We start from the raw sequence: 20,558 nt of genomic DNA, 5'->3' as shown, positions 1-20,558 counted from the left end.
TCTATCGGGGTGATCAGATACAGGAAGTAAACTACCTGCCGCTTTTACCGGTCCGACTGAATAGTGTGTTGCTTGTACTGACCCTCATTCAGTAATCTTGTTCCTCATTTTATGATTTCCGATTGTGTTGTCTTGTTCCTTGGAAGCTTTTTCTTGGAAATTCTTGCAGCCCTGGATTTAAGATGGATTTTTCTAGGAAGTGTTTGCATTCATGTCTGCGTGAGGTGCTGGGAGAGACCTCACTTGTCTTGAGTTTTACTGGGCTAAGCAAGTTCGAGTAGTGCAAATTCGAGCCCCAAATGTGGGTGAGGGCAGGCTGGTGTTTCCACATTCTCAAGGAAGACTGACTTTGTCCCGAGCCTGGGCCTTCCCATGTCCCGCTGGGGAAGGGCGGGAGGAGGTTTGTATTTCCATCATTCAGGAGTGTTAACTTTAGGAATTCTAGATTTTTCTGCCCCTGTCCCCCTTCCCCACTGTCCCCTCGGGCACAGGGCCTGTAAGTGCAGGTTCTCCCGTACTTCAGCGCCTGCTGCCTTCTCTCTCCCTCACTTCCCATCACCCCAGCCAGGCGTTTGAAGAGAGATTTTAGTAATTTATCCAGCAATTTTTGAAACTCTGTAGTCAGATTGTTTCTCTGGACACGTAATCTGCCATAATGTCTGAAATGGGATTCCTGCTGATCTGTGTAAGCCCGGGTTTATTTAGTGTCTGTCCACCCGCTGGTTAGGAAGAGGCTCGAGGTAATCTAATTTGCCTCCCTCCCCTCAATTCTGTAGTAAAGTGATTTGCCTAAAAGTCTAACAGCCAAGTCACGACTGCACTGAGGCTAGAAAAGATGCCATCTGATCCAAATCCATCTCCCTGGGCCACCACAGCGTCCTGCTTCTGGTTTTACATTGAGGCACGCTTATTTTTGTGGTGTCTCAGAAGTTTGTGACGCCTGAGGAGGCCCGAAGCCTGGTTTTCGTGGCTGTCCACCAGCCCCCGGTCGCTCTCGGGGTAACCACGGCCGGCGGCGTTGGCACCCACCAGGCACCCGTTAGGCAGTGCCTGGCCTCAGACTGTCCCCCAGACCTGTTGCATCCGGATCTGCGTTTTAATGTGGGCCCCGATGATCGTACAAACGTTCACATTTGAGAAGCAGTGTTCTAGAGAACAGTCATTAAGCATTCCTCATTTTGTTTTGTTTTTTTAATTTTTTTGCTTTCTTTGAACTACGATTTCATGTTTATCTTCTCTATAGTTTAGGGAAGGCTCATGGAGCATCCTCCCTTGATGAGGAAATTGAAAGGCTTCGGGAGCATCGGTGATTTTTTTTTGCCGTTTTTTCTCGTAGGTAGTTGAGACTTGAAAGTAGAAGTGACCGGCTTTACAGATGGTCAGCGAAAGGGATTCCGATGTCTGAACCATCTTGTCCAGGAAGTAACTGAATCTCACGTAGAGGAGCATGCAGTTTCCTAAAGTCTGGCCAGGTGCTAGAGTTTTAAACTTACTCCCACGGGAAAGGATCACACGGGCAGATGAAGTAGTGACGCTGGCTACACGGAGGACAGCACGGCAGGGGAGGACGTGCTGCTCCAAGGGAAGAAGGGGCAGTAATTTACACGAGGAAACAGTGGTACAGGACCTAGAAATAATGTTCAGTCACGCACATGTCTCTGCAAATGTGTAGAACATGAATAATAAAATGAGTTCAATTTTATTAGAGAGGACGATTCGTGTGTGTCTTAGGTGGTGCTGAAGCTTGGTAGGAGGGGACTCAAGATTGGAAACTGGTGCTGAAAAGCCACAAAGCTGTACAAAAGGAAAGAGCTGTCAGGAAGTGAGGCACTGCACCCTGAATGCCAGGAAATACAACTGCAGGGGAATCCATGAACAGAGGGGGAACACCCAGGGAACTTGCTGGAAAGAGGAATAGATATCATTGCATTCGCTTGGTACGAGGCACCTGAGTGAGTGGAAAAAATGGCGGATGTGCACCTGATGTGGACTGAAAACAGGAAGTAGCACCCAGAAAATGACGAGAGACCTTACTTAGTGCTTAGTGAGATACAGTTTTTGTTTCTTGAGCTCCCTTGTTGAAATGTTGATTTATCTTAAGGCAGAGAACTTGAAAACTTTGTAAAATTGTGAATATTAAAGAGAAATTAATTAATACATTTCTGGAAACCTTCAGGAAAAGCAGTCCATAGCAAATTATTTATTGTTGAAGCCCAGACTGTGGATCAAGGAGGATTCTGTAACACATAGAATCTAGACTTTTAGAAGGGAGATACTGAAAGTTTCAATGAAGGAAAAAAAGAACAGTATTTTTACTAGAGAGTTCTGGAATGGATATTGATCCAGAAGGCTTTAAAACCGTCAAAAATAAAATTCAGAACATTCAGGCCCAATGGTCTTTGGTGAAGAGTTACAGAAAATCAGACAACTAGACATCGGATGGTTGTACACATAGTGTCCCACTGAGCTTATGATTTTTTTTTAATAAGTATTTATTTTTGAGGGAGAGAGAGAGAGAGAGACACTGCACAAGCAGGGGAGGGGCAGAGAGAGAGAGGGAGGCACAGAATCCGAAGCAGCTCCAGGCTCTGACCTGTCAGCACAGAGCCCGATGCGGGGCTCGAACTGCAGACACTTTTACACCCAGGCGCCCCGAGCTTATAATTTTTTTTTTAATGTAAAGCAGGAAGAACAACAACCAGGGACAGTTTAAGAGGATGTCCCGGACCTGCACAATTAGCACCAAGAAAGTTAAAGCCCCCAATTTTTTTTTAAGTTCCCTAACGTTGAATTTAAAAGCAGGCTGCTGCCCAGGGCCCAGGCCGGTACTGTAAAATTGATTTATAACAGAGAAAGTGTCTCTTATTTTGTGCTCCGTCTGTCATGACACCAACCTTCAGACCGAATGACAGGAGAAGCTTCCATAAGACGGCTGGAAACGGGTGCTGCCTGCTGCTGAAAGCTGTGGGGAGCATTGGAGTTGGGGGCACAGGATCAGTTCAGTGATCTAGGACCTGTGACAGGTGCAGAGAGAGCATAAGCAGGTTTAGTGTGACTTCTGGATCCGACGGATTGTTTATAAACCACCAGAAGAAGAAGTCGTTGCCGCCAGTCTCCAGCATGAATCCAACTAGAAAGTCACCCCTTGCTGATCTCTGTTGGCCGAGGTCAGACTGGTGGGTCAGGAACACGCAGTAGATTGGCTCATCTGAGCTTCATCAGACCATCAGGTTTGTTTTGTGATGTAGTAACAGTAGGGAAAGGAGAGATTACTGTTAGTATTGACAGGTGGGGTACTATGTGTGTGAGCGACTGTATTCCGAGGTTACTGTCAAACGTCTTACTGGGGAAGCGTTTCACATGGTGAGTCACAGGACTGTGTGCTCGCCTCGTTTGTTCAGCGTTTCTCTTAATATCCTCGTTTTCAGACCCATTTTAAGAAGCTGACCCCAAATACCCAATTTAGTTAAACCAACTCTCTAAATGATAGGGGCGCTAGAGTCTAGTTTAATCCAAGTGTGGTGTTAAGGTACCCAGAGTGCAGATGGCAAACCCAGGACTCCGTGCCCGTGCGCACATCATGAGGCATCAGGGCATTTTCTCCCATCGAGCACATAACAAAAGTCTCCTCAACACAGCGAAGCCTGTTGAACAGCTCCGATCGAGAGGAGTGATTGACTAGAAGAATCTTCTGGATCCATTATAAATACCGCACCTCCGGGGAATGTCGGGTAGTGGTTGGGTGGCCATGAACACAGGTTACCCGGAGGGCTGCCTAGAGTGAACTTACTTGTGTTATTGGCTACGCGTTGAATAGCATACTTTAAAATGTAGGTGACATGTGGCCTGGACAATATCTTTTTAAGAAAGTTACATTGCCGAGTGAGCAAATTTATCAAGAGAATCTAAAGAGCCCACAACACCTCTGCGAAGACAGATCGAACTAAGGACTCCCCAGGGGCAGGGCCAGGAGTCTCCTAAAGAAATAATTGAAAATTATCAAAGTGATTCCGCAGAACCGTTTCCCCCAGAGGATGTGGTTTAAAAATCATTGTTCAAAATGCCATGTAACTTTACTGTAATTTTTTTTTACATACAAAAAATTTTAAATCAGGTATAACTAAACACTTCAGTAGAAAGAAAAGATAAACTCAGAAAAATTCCTTGATCCTTTAACCTTAAATAATATAATTTGGTTCTGTCCCTTTGCCATGTGTTTTACATTTCTTACAAAATATGCATACTGGTAAATTAAGGAGGATACAAGGTTCTTACCAAAATAATGACTCCAGTTCTATAATAGTTCATAGTAATTTTTAAAATTGTGGTAGAAAACACATAACATAGGTTTACTCTCAACCGTTTAAAAAATGTTTTTTAATGTTTATAGTTGAGAGAGAGAGACAGAGACAGAGTGTGAGCTGGGGAGGGGCAGAGAGAGAGGGAGACACAGAATCGGAAGCAGGCTCCAGGCTCCGAGCTTTCAGCACAGAGCCTGACGTGGGGCTCGAACCCACGGACTGTGAGATATGACCTGAGCCGAAGTCGGGCGCTCAACTGACTGAGCCTCCCAGGTGCCTTCCGTCTTAGCCATTTTTAAGTGTGTAGTCCAGTAGTGTTCAGTATGTCCACATTATCGCACAGCAGGTCTCTAGAACTTCTCCATCTTGCAAACCTGGAGCTTTATGCCCACTGGAAACCAACTTCCTGAAAAGCTGTTCTTTTCCCCTCACCCTAGCTGCTAGCAATGACCATTCTGTTTTCTCCTGGTGAGAGTTTGACTACTTCAGATACTTTACGTGCGTGGAATTCTGTAGCATTTGTCTTTTTGTGACTGGCCTATTTCACCAGCATAATGGTTCATCCATGCTGTAGCGGAAGACGGGACTTCCTTCTTGCTGACAGCTGAATGATACTCCGTTGTGTGCATGTATTCCATTTCCCTTATCCATTCATCATTGATGGACCTTTAGGTTGTAAAAGATGCTGCGGTGAGCATGGTTATGTGGATATCGCTTTGAGGTCCCGTCTTCCCAGAAACGGGTCTGTGGATTGTGTGGTAGTTCCATTTATAATTTTTGAGAGAACCTCTATACTGTTTTCCATAGCAGCCGTGCCATTTTACATTCCTGCCAACAGTGGGCAAGAGTTCCAGTGTCTCCGCATCCTCGCCGACACTTGTTTTCTTCCTGGTCCTCCTCCTCCTCTTCTTTTTTCTCCTCCTTCCTCTTTCCTTTTCTTCCTTCCTCTTTCCTTTTCTCCCTCCCTCCCTCCCTTCCTTCCTTCCTTCCTTCCTTCCTCTTCTTCTAATAGGTTGCAAGGTGATCTCTCATTTATGGTTTTGGTTTGTGTTTTCCTGATGATTAGTGATATTGAGTATCTTTTCTTATACTTTTCAGCCATTTGTATATCGTCTTTGGAGAAGCGTCTATTAAAGTCTGTTGCCCATTCTTAAATTGGGTTAAATTTTGTTGCTGAGCTGTAGGAGGTCTTTATTTATCCTGGGTAGTAAACTCCTTATCGTTTATGTGATTTGCCAGGATTCTTTCCAGTTCTTTAGGTTGTCTTCTCATTCCACTGATTACTTTCTTTGCTGCAGAGAAGTTTTTAAGTTTGATGTGGTCACATTCATTTATTTTTGCTTTTGTTGCATGTTCTTTTGGTGTCCTGTCCAAGAAACCATTGCCAAATCAGTGTCAAATGATCTTTAAAAGGATTCCAAGGACACACAATAAGGAAAGGACCGTCTTTTCAACATATGGTGCTGGGAAAACTGGATTTCCACATGCGAAAGAATGAGGTTGGGCCCTTACTTTAACATCACATACAAACATGAACTCAAAACGGATTAAAGACCTAAATGCAAGACCTGAAAGGGTAAAACTCCTGGAAGACCTGGGGGCAAGCTCCATGACATGGATTTGGCAATGATTTCTACAGATCACGTTAGGTAGTATGGGCGTCTAAACAATATTAAGCATAGGATTGTGTGTGTGTGTGTGTGTGTGTGTGTGTGTGTGTATTTTTCGTTTTTACAAGACGTGTTTATTTTTAATTCAAGTATAATTAATATGCAGTGTTATATTAGTTTCAGTGTATAATCCAGTGACCCAACAAGCCTGTACATCACTCGTGCTCATCACAGATGTCCCTTAAATCCCTTCACCTGCGCCCTGCAGCCACCCCCACCCCCTCCCCTCTGGCAGTCACCAGTTCTCTGTATTTAAGAGTCTCTTTTTTTCTTTCTTTTTCCTGTATTCATTTATTTTCCTTCTTAAATCCCACATATGAGTGAAATCATATATGGTATTTGTCTTTCTCTGATTTATTTTCACTTAGCTTAATTCCCTCTAGATCCATCTATGTTGTTGCAAAGAACAGGCATATATTTTAATAAGTATTGGAAGAGCTGATTGTCTACAAAGGCTCCTTGTGCTTCCTAGCAATAATCGTCCTATTAAAGATACTTATTTTATTTTACCTTTTCTCCTAAGAGGAGGAGTCGGGAGATCAGGAAGGGAAAAGAAGGATGATAACAGCTCCAGCCCAAGCAGAGAGGTTTGGGTCACAAGACACAAGCTAAAGATAAGGGGCAAGGTAACTAGGAAGTATCTCTCTGACTTAAATCTTCGTGGAAATTACCTGAGCCTCAAAGGACTGTTCTACCATCCTAACTCTTGTGATTGTGTTCAGCTTTGGAATAAGTATTAATAGTGAGCATTTCCTTTGAGCTCTGGCATTTTAGCCAATGATTAATTCTTGTTCATGGATTTAAAGACATGGAATAGGCTAATAAAAAGTTACTGTGAGGACAAGGACTGTTCTACCATCCTAACTCTTGTGATTGTGTTCAGCTTTGGAATAAGTATTAATAGTGAGCATTTCCTTTGAGCTCTGGCATTTTAGCCAATGATTAATTCTTGTTCATGGATTTAAAGACATGGAATAGGCTAATAAAAAGTTACTGTGAGGACGGTAAAGCTGGTTCCTGCTGTCATTATTAGTTTATGAGTTATGTTTCTTTTGGTTCAGGTTTTCTTTGTGATGAACAATGTTTGTCTTGTCCTGTAGATATAATGTCCTTTTTGTAAGTACATTATAGGTTTTTGAATTCCTGTTCTCTGGATTATGTCTAGCACTTTACATTGTGGTCTTCTGCTTGTTTTGGTCTAGTTCTTTCATGTTAGAGGCTGGTGATCTTGGGTTATCCATTCGTATTTAAGTGTGAAGCATGTAACTTTGTGTCACTGTGGGCTCCAGTACAGGATGATATTGTAGAGACCTGGCTCTTCCAAATAACTCCCGTCCATGAATCTTTCCTCTAAAGCTAGTTAGTTTTTTCTAAAAATAATCCGCCAAACCGTTGCTTAGAGTGGTTATGTGTTCCTACTTTTTCCTTAATCACCCTCTTTTCACGCCATGCATAGCCTTGCCCTCCACTGTGCTTGGTGTTCAGTTTGGAGCCTCTTACTCAGCTTTTGTGTAGAAAAACCTGCACGAGAGTGAGGTAGAATAGGCATCAGGGAGGATCTGGGCTCCTGACTCATTCAGGCTTCCGACCATGCCCCCCCCATGCTTCCTCCCTGTCTTCTTGGCACCTGATTCCTGCAATTTTAGGAATCCTGTGACTTGAGTTGGTTTTCTGTTGATTGGTCCCTTCCACCGGAAGCATCCGCCATTCTGGTTTCTGATCACTGCTGATTCCTCCCATCTGCTTTCCATTCCCCACAAACTCGTTGGCTCTTGTCTTTGTGACTCTTCAGTTTTCTTTTGTCTGAGGCCTTAACAATTTAAAAAATATTTCCATTCACATTTTAGTGGAGCAGAAGTAGACAGACAGGCTTGCTCTGCTAAATTTATCAGCAATACCGTGCTCCAGCACACCAGACCTCCTGTCCCACTCAGCCCATGAGAGCTTTTCCTGCAGCTCCGATGCTGCCCATGCCCCCGACCTCACCACGGGATGGACCGAACACTCGTTTCTAGTTCTTTGCCTTGTATTTGTTTGTGTGCATACCACCAAGTTAATGCTTTTTCTTATTTCCTTCTTTTGACTTTAAAAGCTTAAAGCGTGTACAACTTTAAAAAGAACTGTATTTCAGTCCTCTTCTATTCAGTTCACTTACTTATCCAACACCAAAGCATTAGACTGTATCTACAGATCTGACTCTCAGAGGCATATGATCTCGTGGAAGTGGTAAGATAAACCCAGTTAACCAGAAGGCGGAACACTAGAACGGGAGGGGGGAAGCCTGGTGGTCAGTCAGAGGAAACCAAGGATGAAAAGTCCATAGATGGGGGCACCTGCGTGGCTCAGTCGGTTGAGCATCCCACTTCAGCTCAGGTCGTGATCTTGCGGTTTGTGGGTTTGAGCCCCGTATGAGGCTCTGTGCTGACAGCTCGGAGCCTGGAGCCTGTCTTCAGAATCTCTGTCTGTCTCTCTGACCCTCCGCTGCTCACGCTGTCTGTCTCTTTCTCAAAAATAAATAAAACATTAAAAAAAATTGGGTGGGAAGAAAAACTCCATGGATGGGAAAGCCCCCAGTTTTGTTCAGGCAAGAATAAGTTTTATGTCGTGAGATTTGGGGATTCTCTTAAAGGAGTTAAAAAAAATCCGCTTGTAAGTAATTTATTTATTTTGGGCTTGGCTGGGCAGGTCTGTTTGTTGCTTTCTCCCAGTGGGAAGAGAAGGGTATCTGGTATTGGATCTACACTTAATAAAAGTATTTGTTGATTTAATGAGTAGAGAAACACTTTGGCAACAGATGCTTTAAATATTCTGCTTTCTTATCCTTTCAAAAAAATAAACATGAGGTTTTGTTGTGTTTGCTCTGCTTCTTCCCAATACAGATTCTCCTTGCTCCTACTTAACTTGGAGGAATACTACTTTGAACAACATACAGCTAATCATATTCAGAACAAGGGTGGTCACAGTGAAAGGTAAGGAGGACTTTCGGATCTTTACAGAGGAACAGACCTTTCCCTTGTCTGGTATTTTAAAATTTAAGCGTATGAACACGTAGATTCCCCCCCTGATGAGGACAACTTCTAAGTTGCTGTCGTTCTTCAGATCATTTTCTAAAGCAGAGACGCAGTGTGTGAATGCCTCTAATGTGGGGCTGAAATCAGCCGGAGAGGACGCTGGTTCATTATTCCGTCTCTTTTTTCATGTATCACTTTTGTACTTATGCTCTCAATTATTTGGGTTATGGTGTTATAAGGTGACGATCATAAAACAGAGTGGCCTAAAAATCAGTACTTTCAAAGTGAGTAATCTGATTTGAACTAGAAGTGGGATCAGCTTTCTGTATATTGTAATAGTTACAGCTTATTGCTATAAAAACAGATTCCATTTCTTTGGCCATACCTTTTGAAAGCTGTGTACAAAAATGCATAATGAAATTTTTTGTTTAAAATGCCAACTTGGAATTAACTAAAATCAGAGTTGTTTCAGCAAAATTGCATTTGCTGATGATTTCTTTTGAGAGATGTCCCTTACCCAGTACAGGCCACAGCTTGAACATGCTTTGGTACTAGTTAAACTCTTTAAGTTTTACTGTTCCTCAGGTTTTATCTTAAAAGGACCCTCAAAGCCTTGTGGTGTTCGTTTAAATACAACCTATAGTGAAAATTACTTAGCTTTTTGTTTGGGAGCTTATGACATGTCTCTTTCCCTAGCTTTCAAATTAGATGATTACTATTCCTCAAAAGCTTTCTTACTTCTGGAGTTTTGCTCATACTCTTTTCCCTAATTTCATACCTTTGTTTTTCCTCCCAGTACTCCTCTGCGCTATATCATAACAGTGCCTTGCTTAAAATTAAGTACGGTAAAGCCTTGGTTTGCGAGCACAGTTCGTTCTGGAAATATACTTGTAATCCAAAGCACTTGTATATCAAAGCAAATTTCCCCATAAGAAATAATGGAAACTCAGATGATTCATCCCACAACCCAAACATATTCATACAAAAATGATTACAATACTGTTTTATAATACAAAATAATAAAGAAAATACAAAATCTAAAGAAAAATATGTTAACTTGCACTTACCCTTGGAAACCTTTGGACTGCTGTGATGGAGACAAGAGAGGAAGGTCATTGTGTAGGACAAGTTTCACTGTCACTAACGGATGTTGAGTGCAATGCAGTGTTAATAAACTCTCGTCATACACTGTATCTAATGTAACTGGCAATAAGGCAGCAGAGGAAAGGGTCTGTGTCTGCAGGCAGCCTGGCCTAGAATGGAGCAAAGCCTTCCTAAGCTCGCTCTTCTATGGAAAAGCAAAGGACTGTCCATAGGTGCTTTGAAGTGACAAAAAATGGACTAGTGCCAGTTATGGGCACCTTCCAACGTTCTGAAAAATCGCTGATTACTGCCAGACATCACAGCCTGAGACTGAACATCTGAGCATGAGAGATGATCACCCACAATCCCGCAGCGAGCGAGTGAGAGAGAGAGAACCATTGAGTCAGTGGTGATCATGTGACATTGGCATCATGTACTATTCATATTGCAAGACATCGCTCGTTTATCAAGTTAAAATTCATCAGAAATGTTTGCTCGTCTTGCCGAACACTCACAGAACAAGTTACTCACAATCCAAGACTTTACATTGTTTATTGTGAAAACACACCTGTAAGCTAGCAAACTGAAATCTATTTTTGTAATTTTTAAGTTATTAATAGCATGCAGTGGTACAATCCACGGAAGTGAATTTGGTGATACCTAGCAACATTGCATGTTCCCGTTGATTGAGCAAGGCTACTTCTAGGAAGCTCTCTCAGGGTACCCTGGGAAATAGATAAACAGGCCTGTGTACAAGGGTATCACCATAGCCCGACTTGTAATAGCAAACTACTGGAAACAGTCCAGTGAGTGAAGAGGTTGTGCCTCGTGCTGTGGAGAGATCTCTAGCTCTATTCAGTGCGAAAAGCGAGGGGGCAGAATCCTGTGCATTGTATGCTATCTTTTACGTAGGAAAGGAAGGAAATAATTTTTCGGCTATATTTCTACAAATTAAACTTTTTTTAGTTATACATTTTAAAAAGCATAAACTAAAAGGAAACAAAAATGATCTACACAGGAAGAGCAATGGAGGAATAATATAAAATGACAACTAGACTTCTCTTAATATCCCTTACTTTATAACTGTACTTTTGGAACTATAGAACTATTTTTACATATATTTTAATATAGAACTGAATTTCAGATGAAGCAGTAAGTCCTAAAAATTAAAAACAAAATGAAGCAAGTGAACTTAACTATGTATAAGTCAAGGACTGACCACAGGGAAGAATTATTTTAATCGTTAGCTTCCCCTCAGAGTAATTTGTGTCTCCGGGGGAATACAGCCTAAGTAGACAAAGAATTGCCAAAAACGTGGTAAATGTTTTAGTAGTAATATTATTGTTAGTAATTTTGGTATTGTTATTTTGAAACTATTGGTTGTTCACACATGCACATAGATATATATATATATATATATATATATATAGTTTGATGAAGCAAATAGTCATATGTTGATGCCATGACCAAGACCCTGAGTATGAAAGAGATACAAATCCAGTAATACAGGAGGTAAGTTAAAAGCCTGATCTTACATTTGAATCAGAAGTGTTTATGTGGATTCATACACTTTTCTTTTAAAAGAAAGTATTTTTAGGCCTCGTCTCAAAAAAATGCCTAGAAACAACCTGGTAGCGATGAGCACCGATTGATTGTGCTCTCTGAGTGCCACTTCCCACTAGAAGGAAGGAGGGCTCTTTGGAGGAGTGGCCGAGTCTAAGTCTGGGGCAGGAAGGGTGCGAGGTGAGCCTGGAATGTCTGTCCTGTTGGGGAGGGAAGGAAGGCAGGCATCAGAAACTACTGTGCATTGAATTAAAAAGACACAAGGGTCAACTTGAAGAATTGGGCAACAAATGAACATCGGAAAAGAATAATGACTACAGTGATTGAAATGTAGCAGAACCGTTGAAATCCAGGAGTTATATTTATACACACACACACACACACACACACACACACACACTCACACGTGCGCGTGCATGCATGTATCTCCATCCATCCATCCCAGGGGTCCTGGTCCTAACTCATTTTTCTGAAAGTTGATAAATAAAGGCAAAGAATCAAGCATTTTTTCTGCTTTCTTTGTTCAAATTGTACTTTTAGGGTAACCAGATCATAGGTAAATACTGTCAAGTTGTTCTCTGTTGGTGAATTCTAGATAACAGACCCAGAAAGAATGATAAAAAAAATTCAGTCCCTAATCAATAATGGGATCAGGATGGCAAACTCCGGCCCTGGGATGGAAATCTGGCCTGCCACTTCTCTTAAATGACGTTGTTGATCTCTTAGTTAAGGGTTTGGCCATCCGCTTTCTAGTTAAAACGCGTATGGTTCTTTGGTGACTTCTGTTTTGTTCATGAAGAATAATCCTTTGTGTTTTGATCCCTAGGAAAATCAGAGGCTCCTTAAAAATATGCTCAAAATCAGTTATTTTTGAACCAGATGCGATTTCCCAGCCCATCATTAAGGTAAATGCATTTTAAATGTGAACAGAGGCATTCCTGCTCTTTGTGTATATCTTTCCCTTGCTTGTTTTTGTAACATTTCTCTCCCAATTTTATCCAGATTCCTTTGAGAGATTGTATAAAAATAGGAAAACACGAAGCAAATGGGTCCAACAGACACTGTACAAAGTATGTCATTGTCACTAACTGTTTACTTTTACTTCTCCCAAGGAATTCTGTATATCTAATGACGTTTATCTGCATTTTAGGGCAAAATCTGGGGCGATTTCACTCCTTTTCAGTCAGGTAAGAAGCACATAATAAATATTTTTTCCTAACCTGAGTAAAAACACATACTTTTTTTTTTTTAAGCACAGTGAAATTATTTGTAGAAATCTCACATGAAGACTGCTGGAATAGATGTTTAAATGCTTTTAAAATCAAACCATTGAGAAATATTTTTTAAATTTTCTTTTATGTTTTATTTATTTTTGAGAGACAGAGACCGAGCAGGAGCAGAGCAGGGGAGGGGCAGAGAGAGGGAGACACAGAATCCATAGGGGACTTCAGGCTCTGAGCTGTCAGCACAAGCCAGATGTGGGGCTCACACTCCTGAACCTTGAGATCATGACCTGAGCCAGAGTTGGACACGCAACTGGCTGAGCCACCCAGGCACCTGAGAAATATCTTTTGTAAAAGCTGTGGTCCCTAATGAGATCCTTAATGTTTGTAAAGTTGTGTGATGCCCGCAGGTGTGTGGTTCGTCCTGACGATCCTGACGGTGTCTGAGGGTTGAGATCAAACCACACCCCCCAGGCCCCTGCCCCTTTAGCAGGTGGGGTCCGCAGCACGTGGTGACAGCTGGGCCACCAGCTCGGGGTGTGCCAGCTTGCACAGGGCTGAGGTGTGGGGTCAAGGCCTCTCACTCATTCCGGATGTGTTCCGTGTGCTTGATGTACCCAGTACCCTTGCTTACTACTGGCAACGCCAAGAGAAATTGAAACACGATTTTTCTCCAATCATATAATTAGTTTGTCTATAGATGGGGTTTGTCGTTGCCTTTTTAACTTCTAAATAAGAAAGGAGTCGAGGGCCTCTCCTACTTGCATTTTGCCATGGATTTTACCTTCTTTATCTTTAAAGTGAGAGGGGGAGAGATCGTGTTGCCCCAACTATGTGCAGAGACCTGGTCCCATGAGGTGGGTTTTCTCAAAGGGAAAACGTTCCGCAGTCCAGTCAGCCTGGGGGGTGGCGGCGGGGGGTCTCCAGCGGGTGTTTCTGGATCACCTACCCCTTCTGTTCATGGGACACTTTTTTTTTAAGTTTATTCATTCATTTTGAGAGAGAGAGAGAGATCAGGGGACGGGGAGAGATAGAGAGAGGGAGAGAGAGAATCCCAAGCAGGCTCCCTGCCAAGCACAGAGCCCGACGTGGGGTTCAAATTCATGAATCACAAGATCACAACCTGATCCGAGATCAAGACTTAGACGCTTAACCGACTGAGTCACCCAGGCAGCCCCACTTTTTAATGTGTATTAAAGAGTATTTTATGAAAGCAGGGAGATAGCAGATCAGGTGATTTTCCAGGTCTGCCTTCCGTGATTCCATTAGTTTCCAGGGAGAAAACCTATGAAACCAGCCTGTCTTTGACCTCCTGTTGTTTCAACGGGCATAAATGAAAGCTAAAGTCACCTGTTACCTTGGGGGCAGGGGTGGGGGGGCTCCGTAATTCTGGCCTGCACCTGCTCTCTTCGCTTCTGTAGCAGCGTCCTACGTCACGGATTTGTGCTGGCAGGTCTGTCTCTGGGAAGGAAGAGGTCCTTTCTCAGTTGGAAGTATGGTTTCCATTATAAAAATGATCCATTTTAGTAATTTACAAACTCACTAGAAGAAGTCTCGTGACAGACAAACTGAGCGTCAGCTTAGGTACTCAATTAAACTCAACTTCTGTGGCTTTTGATGACTTTAAGAGGTCACACTGTTTCAGGACTATATTCAGGCTTTAGAGAGTTTTGCTTCCAAATTTTCTTTTGTAGGATAAAGAGAGGTGTGTGTAAATAATAGTTTTTATTCATCATGCATTTATATGTTCAGTATATGCATTCAAGGCAGTGAAGACCTAGGGAAGAATGAACTATCCAAATATCCAAGGCCCCTCTCCCCACTCCGCCGTTTGATGGGGGCAGCGGACAGCGAGCAGACCTCGTCTGTAATGAGGAAAATGCAAGCAGGGCGAAAGGATCGAGAAGGATGAGGAAGGCAGGAACTGCTTTAGCAGGGCCAGTGGTGCCTGGCCACTGGGGCGCACAGGAAGGCACCCCACCCAGGCCTGGGGGAAGGAGCCAGGCAGCAGCCCAGGGGTGGCGGCCTCAGGCGAAGGTGCTGGCAGGGGGGGGGGGGGGGGGGGGGGGGGGGGGGGGGGGGGGGGGGGGGGGGGGGGGGGGGGGGGGGGGGGGGGGGGGATGTGCCGGGGCCAGGCATGCCGGGCAGCTGGGAGGAGTGGGTGGAGCAGCGGCAGGTTCCGTGTCACACAGAGGTCTGCGTGTAGCGAGGAGTCCCCGTGAAGCGCAGAAGAGAATAAATGAGAACCGAGAAGGGGAGAGGCGCCAGGTTGTGCGGACGGGTAAATCATTCGGAGGCTGCGTGGACAGTGCTGTAGGGGCACGAGCAGAAGCAAGGAGAGCCTTGGGGGGTGTGGAGAACCCAGAGGTTTTAGTCCAGGAAGGTAGCAGTGGAACGGGGAGAGGCGGTCATGTCTGGATACACTCCGAGGAGAAACCTAACAGGCGTGCTGGTGGATTCGCTGCAAGACACGGGAGAACAGTCTGGAACGACCCCCACCCAGGGGGAGAGCAGGGCCTGGGGGTGACCTCCAGGAGGAAGAGTCTGGCGGGTATTGGGCGCTTTGGTCTGGGTTCCGGGGAGGAGGCTGAGGCGACGGAGGTGAGCTGGGTGAAGCCCCGGGGCTGGACATGGCTCCTAGGGGCTGAGAGTACACAGACGGCCCGGGGACCAGACCCGGCAGGTCGGCCGCTGGGGCTTGGGAAGAGAGAGGGTCTGAAGAAGGCAGAGGAGCAACGGGCGAGGCCTGGGAGGGCCGGCAGCCAGTGCTTCTAGAAACACAGGCCAGGAAGTCCCCAGAACAGACTCTTGAGTCCGGTGACCAGGAGCTCTGGCACCCCTTTTGTGACCTTCTCAGGAGTGGATTCACCCCTGTAACGCGGCGCGGCTGAAAACCCGCCCTGGGCCCGAGAGAAAGCAAGGTCAGCTCTTGCAAAGAGTTTTGCCACAAAAAGGAACAGAAATAACAAAATGAGGATGTAAGACGGAAGGTTGTTGGGGTTTGTTGTTTTTTTTTTTTAACCTCTGGTTTGTTTCAAATGTGACAAAGTGCAGCAGGCATATGACCAGAGGAGCAGAATTTCTGGACAGCTGGCCGGTGAGGGAGGGCTGCAGTGCGTGGCCTAGTAGGGTGACCGGTCCCGAGGGCCCGGGCCCACACCATCCCTCATAGCGGGAGGGAGGGAGACGAGCAGGGCTCCTCGTTGACGGCCTGGCAGGTGGCCTTGCCTCTTGGGCATGGTCCCAACATACGGTGCAGGCAGGTGACCAGTGCGTGTGAGGCACCGTGTGCCCACATCACCTACAGAGAAGAGAAGTCTCTTGAGGTTAAGTGCATCTCATACCACAGTGACTTTGTTTTACCCATTTCTTAGAAAATTGGCACTTAGCTTCCTTCCTCTATCTGCCTGGTCACTGGGTACAGGTCAAGACAGTCATAAGACACCTAAGGTATTTTACTTACCCAGTAATGGCTGCTAGCTTGCTGCCGTGGTGAATCTCTTTTTAATTTAAGGTTTGTTATTCTCACACCAGAACTTTAAAGCCATCCTAAGAGCGAAGCAAGTGCTTTTAGAAATAGAGATTATGTTCACACTGATTTAAATTTGATTCATAGTATAATTTATTGTAGCTTATTACTGAGAATTTTAAATTATTTCACGTGTAACTGGTTTGTTTTTCTCAGGTGTATTTCATTAAAGAACATAATATTGTTGCACCGTATAAAATAGAAAGGGTAAGTACAGCTTTTCATTTATTCCTAGCACTTTATATAGTGTTTTTAAGCCATAAGTTTTTGTGACATTATTAACACCTTTCATCGAATAGGAGAATAATCTAGAGTATTTAAAAGCTTGTTACCAGCAGTGATAACAAAATTACCCAAGGGAGCCACAGACTTTAGTCCAAGAGATTTCAATAAACTTTTTGATTTAAAAAATAAATATGTCTAATGGGGGGGGAGAATAAAGCTTAAATTATTAGATTAGAAATTGAAATCAGAACATGTGTCATTGATATGATTATTTGCTAACTATGTTTTTTAAAATGTTGGAGAAATACATGTAGGTCATAAAATACCCTTGAGAGCTCAATAATAACTTATAAATTGTCTTCATTGGGAGACGCCCTGAGTCGATTTGCATACAGTTCTGGCTTTCCAGGCGTCACATTTAACCCTTCTGTGCGTCACTGAACTCTTGGGCGTCAGCTTAAGATGCAGTGAAGGGGGAACTCCTCCCCGAAGGGTTTTTACAGGACCTGCCCTCAGGCCGGCGCTCTGCCCGCAGACACCTCTGTGCATGGGGCAGAGCCACCCACGCGGAGCAAAGGGCCCCACAAGCTGAGCCCTGGTCCGTCCCAGGCCGGCCTGCGGGGTCTCAGCCAGCGCCCGGGGAGCTCGGAGGCTACACGCTGCCGCTCTGGGGTTCTTGCACCAGAAGCCCTGGCGTCCGCGGGTCAGAAGTGTAGACGTGAGCTTGAATCCCTCTCCACTGGTGCTGAAGGATAGTTCCTCATTGTGCAGGGGCATCCCTCGCCCTGCGGGTGTAGACCCCCTACTCACTGTTCCCCCCAGTGCTGAGTGGTACCTCCGTACATCGGGGTGGTAGGACCCCCCCCCCCAGTTTGAGACCCACTGCCCGGGGCACTCTCCCTCCCATTGCTCCCCTGACACCCACCTGAAGTGTAAAGCTGTTCGTGGTGCATTGAGACTTCCGGTAAAAGGGGAGGAGCTTCTGCCTGAAACAAAGAGGCGCTCTTAGGTTCCGGCGTGAATTAGAACAGCCAACGCTTGTCAGGTGTAAAACGGAGAGGGATAGTGTCATTGGGGACCATGAGAGATGGCAGAATAGGAAGCCCTCGCTCCTCTCATGGAGACACTGATCGGCCAGTGATACATGGACCACCAGTGCTTTTCGTGACAAACCTGGAAACCAGTTCAGAGGCCCTGCACCCCAGGTTAGCACGAAATCAGCCCAGTTGAAGCCGATGGGGGCGTTTGTAACATCCTTTCAGTAGAGTCCCGGCCCCAGGACCCTACCCCGTGTGTCCAGTGTTCTGACTGTCAGAGTGGCTGCCCCAAGGGCCTGGCCTTGGTCTTGCCTGTGTTGGAGCGGTGACAGGACACGGTGTAGTCTCGGTGCCTGGGGCCACCCACAACAAGGAAAGGCTGGGCATCAGGCTGCCGCTCTAGGGCCTGTGGTCCCGCAGACAGAGGACGGTGCAGCGCGGCAGACTCTCCCTCGGGGCGAAGAGGAGAAGAGAGCATGTGACACGTCCCGTTGACCGTCACAGTAGATACTCACCGATCCTCTGAGCACCTAAATGTTTGAAGCGAGCACTGACCAAATTGAAGGGAGAAACTGATAGCAGCACAATGATGATAGAAGATTCCAATGCCCCACTTTCTTTTTTTTAATGTTTATTTATTTTGAGAAAGAGCATGCATATAGGGGAGGGGCACAGAGAGAGAGAATCCCAAGCAGGCTCCACGTTGTTGGTGTAGAGCCTGACCCGGGTCTCGATCACACGAACCATGAGGTCATGATAGAACCACAGTCAAGAGTTGGATGCTTAACCAACTGATGCTTAACCAGGAGCCCCTCAATGCCCCACTTTTTTAAAAAAATGTTTTTAATTTATTTTTGAAAGAGACAGCATGAGCAGGGGAGGAGGGTCAGAGAGGGAGAGAGGTACAAAATCAGAAGCAGGCTCCAGGCTCTGAGCTGTCAGCACAGGGTCTGACACAGGGCTTGAGCCCACAAACCATGAGATCATGACCTGCGCCGAAGCCAAACCGACTGAGCCACCCAGGTGCCCCTCAACACCCCACTTTCAGTAATGGGTAGAACATCCTGACAGAAGGTCAGTTAGGAAACAGAGGATCTGAACAATGGTATAGACCAGATGAACCCAAGAGACACACAAGGAACATTTTATCCAACAGCAGCAAAATACACTCTTCTCAAGAGCACAAGGACATCCCCTAGGATATATCCCATGTCTGGTCACAAAACGATTCTAAGATTGATGTCATACCAGGTGTCTTTTCTGACCACAGTGGAATAAAACTAGAAATACACAGCAGAAGGAAAATTCACAAGCGTGTGGAAGTTGAGCAATACCAGGAATGACCAGTGAGTTCAAGAAGAAATAAAAAGGGAAACTAAAAAATACCTTGAGACAAAATCGAAAACAGAACATGCCTAAACTTATAGGATGTGACAAAAGCAGTACTAAGGGGGAAGTTTTTAGTGATATGTGCCTACAACAAGGGAAAGAAACATCTCAGATTTAAAAACCTAACTATATATGGTATAACTATATACCTCATCAAGGTAAAAAGCTTCTGCACAGTGAACGAGACAATTGGCAAAACTAAAAGGCCGCCGACAGAATGGGAGAAGATATTGGCAAACGACACATCAGATAAAGGGTTAGTATCCAAAATCTATAGAGAACTTATCAAACTCAACACCCAAAACACAAGTAATCCACGGAAGAACGGGCAAAAGACGTGAATAGACCCTTCTCCAAAGAAGACATCCAGATGGCCAGCCGACACATGAAAAAATGCTCAACATCACTCATCATGTGTGAGGGAAATAGAAATCAAAACTGCAATGATACCACCTCACACCCGTCAGAATGGCTGACATTAACACGTCAGGCAACAATAGATGTTGGCGAGGATGTGGAGAAAGGATCTCTCTGCACTCCTGATGGGAATGCAAACCTGAGCAGCCACTCTGGAAAACAGGATGCAGGTTCCTCAAAAAATTAAAAATAGAACTCCCCTATGACCCAACAATTGTATTACTAGGTATTTATCCAAGGGATACAGAAGTGCTGTTTCAAAGGGGCACATGCACCCCAATGTTTATAGCAGCACTCTCAACACTAGCCAAAGTATGCAGAGAGCCCAAATGTCCATTGATGGATGAATGGGTAAAGAAGATGTGGTATAGATCTACAATGGAGTATTACTCAGCAATCAAAAAGAATGAAATCTTGCCATTTGCAACTACGTGGATGGAACCAGAGGGTATTATGCTAAGCGAACTTAGAGAAAGACTTCACTCACATGAGGACTTTAAGACACAGAACAGATGAACATAAGGGAAGGGAAGCAAAAATAATATAAAAACAGGGAGGGGGACAAAAACATAAGAGACTCTTAACTATGGGGAACAAACAGGGTTGCCCGAGGGGTTGTGGGAGGGGGGATGGGCTAAATGGGTGAGGGGTGTTACGGAATCTACTCCGGAAATCACTGTTGCACTATATGCTAACTAACTTGGATGTTAATTAAAAAATAAATTAAAAAAAAATTTAAATCTGACTATTCACCTCGAGAACCGAGAAAACACAGCCAACTGAGCCCAAGGTTGGCAGAGAGGAGGAAAGAATAGATGTAGCAGTGAATCTGACAGAGTCCGCCCCCTGCACTGCCCCCTGCACTGCCCTCCCCATTGTGGGGGGGGGGAGGGGCAGGGACCCCCAGGCACAGCCCCCAGGGGCCATGCAGATGTTCTTAAAGGAATCCGTGGGGCTGCTTCTCTTCTTTGACTGATTTGTTTCCCGTCTTGTTAGGGCAGGATGGAGTATGTCTTCGAGTTGGATGTTGCAGGGAAAGTGGAAGATGTTGTGGAGACGTTGCTTCAGGTAAACCAGCGCCTTCCTGGGCACAGCCTGCAAAGCAAACGT

The 20,558-nt window shown here is 44.8% G+C and overlaps 1 protein-coding gene across 3 annotated transcripts in view; it reads left to right on the top strand.

Moving 5' to 3' along the window:
• The first annotated feature begins 5,780 nt into the window (after nucleotides 1–5,780).
• The window catches only part of NSMAF (neutral sphingomyelinase activation associated factor), a 48,059-nt gene continuing 33,281 nt past the window's right edge, over nucleotides 5,781–20,558 (top strand). Inside the window, exons 1-7 of one of the 3 annotated variants that reach the window (XM_029923541.1) lie at nucleotides 5,781–5,800; nucleotides 8,851–8,940; nucleotides 12,455–12,533; nucleotides 12,631–12,698; nucleotides 12,779–12,815; nucleotides 16,537–16,587; nucleotides 20,445–20,516. In XM_029923541.1, coding sequence (XP_029779401.1) covers nucleotides 5,796–5,800; nucleotides 8,851–8,940; nucleotides 12,455–12,533; nucleotides 12,631–12,698; nucleotides 12,779–12,815; nucleotides 16,537–16,587; nucleotides 20,445–20,516 — 402 coding nt within the window. In that variant the 5' untranslated portion in view covers nucleotides 5,781–5,795. Of the gene's footprint in view, nucleotides 5,801–8,850; nucleotides 8,941–12,454; nucleotides 12,534–12,630; nucleotides 12,699–12,778; nucleotides 12,816–16,536; nucleotides 16,588–20,444; nucleotides 20,517–20,558 lie in introns of those variants that run through there. The other 2 variants (XM_029923542.1, XM_029923543.1) reach the window with 2 other exon arrangements.

Source organism: Suricata suricatta, chromosome 15 (genome assembly GCF_006229205.1).
Source record: "Suricata suricatta isolate VVHF042 chromosome 15, meerkat_22Aug2017_6uvM2_HiC, whole genome shotgun sequence".
NCBI classification, from domain to species: Eukaryota; Metazoa; Chordata; class Mammalia; order Carnivora; family Herpestidae; genus Suricata; species Suricata suricatta.
Note: the sequence above shows the minus strand (reverse complement) of the source record. Positions and strands in the feature narration are given on the sequence as shown.